Source organism: Corylus avellana, chromosome ca9, assembly GCF_901000735.1.
Source record: "Corylus avellana chromosome ca9, CavTom2PMs-1.0".
NCBI lineage: Eukaryota > Viridiplantae > Streptophyta > Magnoliopsida > Fagales > Betulaceae > Corylus > Corylus avellana.
In genome coordinates this window covers 19,138,640-19,141,365 of record NC_081549.1, presented here as the reverse complement: position 1 = coordinate 19,141,365, position 2,726 = coordinate 19,138,640, and the positions used below count along the sequence as shown (strand labels likewise).

Sequence of the window (2,726 nt, the reverse complement as noted above, 5' to 3'; positions counted from 1 at the left end):
ATTCGATTCCACATGTTTTTTGGTTTGGCCACCTCTTATTAGCAGTTTTGAATTCTTGCCAATGCCTGACTTTCTATTGTCTCTATCCACAATTGCATCCCAATTCACATTCAAAAAAATTCAAAGAATGAACAGCCCATTTAGGAGTCAATTCGATTCCACATGTTTTTTTTGTTCGGCCACTTCTCATTAGCAGTTTTGAATTTTTGCTAATGCCTATCTTTCTATTATCTCTGTCTGTAACTGCATCCCAATTCACCTTAAAAAAAACCCAAAGAATGAACTGCCCATTTAGGAGTCAATTCGATTCCACACGTTTTTTTGTTCAGCCACCCCTCATTAGCAGTTTTGAATTCTTGCAAGGATCTCAATGATTGTCTCACAATTTGCGTGGGATGAGTAAACACTCCTCCAAATATCACGGAGTTCCTTTTAAGCCATAGGTTTTGAGCCACAATTGTCATAAGATCAATATCCTCGTCATCTAGTTTATTTTGTAAGCCCTCTACCGCATGAAAAAAAATAAAAATTTCATGGTGTCAAGGCAATTCTTTTGTAATTTCCTACCATACATATTTCATGCATCTCTCGTAAGTGCTGATTTTTGGTTTGAAGGTGATTGATGTGATATAAAGTAGATAGATTGAATTTTTTATATAAAGAAGTTAAAAAAAATTATTTAATAATAAAAAGTAATTAATATAATATAAAAAATAAAAATACTTAAAATTTGATTTTTTCTTTTTAAATTGAAATTTGTATAGTCTTTTACCAAACAAGGCTATTGGGTCTTCCACAATCTTCCTTATCGTCGGGTCAACTTTTGTGAGCAACCCACTCCACTAAAAAAACCTTTCACTACATTAAGAACTTGCTTGCCACAAGGCCCACAACCGTCTACAAACAGAAATTTGTCTCCTTGTAGAAGAACAGTCCTTTTTTTTTTTTGTTGTGAGTTCTTTCCTTTTTACTGTTGTTTCAGTATCAAACAATTGTATGAATTTGAAGAGATAAATATAATGATATTTTAAAAAGTATAAGTAATTATGGATAAACTAAACACAAAAATTTTATATTTTTCAAAAATCATTTCAGTTTTTAAATATAATCTTATTGAGTAATACTAGGTACTATCTTTTTATCCTCTTAAAATTATTATAAAACTGATGTATCTTTTAAAATATTATTGGATCAAAATTCAAGTATGATTCATCTAAAATTTAATGATGATTTTAAAAGCCACATCAGATTTAGGAGAATTTTAATAAGATAAAAAGATGGTACTTAGCATTACTCAATATCATTTCTAATTCTAAACTTAAATTTAATCGGTTCTAATTCTCAAATATCATCATATTTCTAAAAATATAAAGACAAAAATGCTAGAGTTTCGAATCAAACGGCAAGTAAGTTCTCAAAAAAGAAAAAAAAAAGTGTCGTTGTGATCCAGACCTGTCAATTAGAGTTGGAGCTGGCACAAAACGCACGTGTCCCACTTACCGAAAAAAACAAAAACAAAAAAAAGAAAAAAAGAAAAAAAAAAAGAAAAGAAAAACAGAATTAGGGAAATCGTAATAAGCTTCCCAAAAAAGGGAGATTTGACTGATTGAGTAATTGTGCAGCAGCACCAGCCCCTAAAACGCTTTCACGAAATTGACGGTGTCGGTGATCCCCAGTTTCTCTCCCACAAGGCAATAGAAACAAAGAGAACCGGTATGCCCAAACCTCTCTCTTACTCTCTCTCTATATCTAAACACAGCTTTATAGCCCAAAGCTATCTAATTTTTATTTTTTTCGAAATTCTCCTCTCATTTCAATCCATTTTTTTGATTTCTTGTATTTTGTTCGTCTTCTAAATTTTCCGATCCTTTTTGTTAAGAATCCGGTTGAGAAGGGTCGGATCGGACAGGAATGGCGGCATCGAGGCGGCTCCGGGACCTACAATCGCAAGCGGGGAACAAGATCTGCGTGGACTGTGCCCAAAAGAACCCGCAGTGGGCGTCGGTGTCCTACGGCGTCTTTATGTGCTTAGAGTGCTCCGGCAAGCACCGCGGCCTCGGTGTTCACATCTCCTTTGTCCGATCCGTGACCATGGACTCCTGGTCCGAGATCCAGATCAAAAAGATGGAGGCCGGCGGGAACGAGCGGCTCAACGCGTTCCTCGCCCAGTACGGCGTCCCCAAGGAGACCGATATCGTCACCAAGTACAACACTAAAGCCGCCAGCATCTACAGAGACCGAATCCAAGCCCTAGCCGAGGGACGACCCTGGCGGGACCCTCAGGTCGTTAAGGAGAGCCTCGGGGTCGGGAAGTCCAAGCCCCCGCTGGCGCAGGGCAGGAACGGTAGTTACGGGAACACCGGAGGCTGGGATAGTTGGGACAACGAAGACGGGTCCAGATCCTCTTCCACCAACGATTTGAGGCGGAACCAGTCGACGGGCGACGTTAGAGGTGCCCCGGGCGTGGGCGGCGCGCCGGTGAGGTCGAAGTCGACGGAGGACATTTACACGCGGTCGCAGTTGGAGGCCTCTGCCGCGAACAAGGAGAGCTTCTTCGCAAGGAAGATGGTCGAGAACGATTCCCGCCCCGAGGGACTTCCGCCCTCGCAAGGGGGCAAGTACGTCGGCTTTGGATCCTCTGCCGCGCCTCCGCCGAGGAACGATTCGCAAGGCGATATGTTTTCCGTTGTTTCTCAGGTCACAATTTGATGGTTTTCTATTATATT

General features: G+C 40.2%; 1 protein-coding gene across 1 annotated transcript; it reads left to right on the top strand.

Moving 5' to 3' along the window:
• Positions 1–1,602: 1,602 nt before the first annotated feature.
• Positions 1,603–2,709, top strand: LOC132162424 (probable ADP-ribosylation factor GTPase-activating protein AGD6). The gene is made up of 2 exons (XM_059572665.1): positions 1,603–1,713; positions 1,880–2,709. The coding sequence occupies exon 2, from the start codon at positions 1,912–1,914 to the stop codon at positions 2,707–2,709; it is 798 nt and encodes a 265-aa protein (XP_059428648.1). The 5' UTR covers positions 1,603–1,713; positions 1,880–1,911.
• Positions 2,710–2,726: the final 17 nt, after the last annotated feature.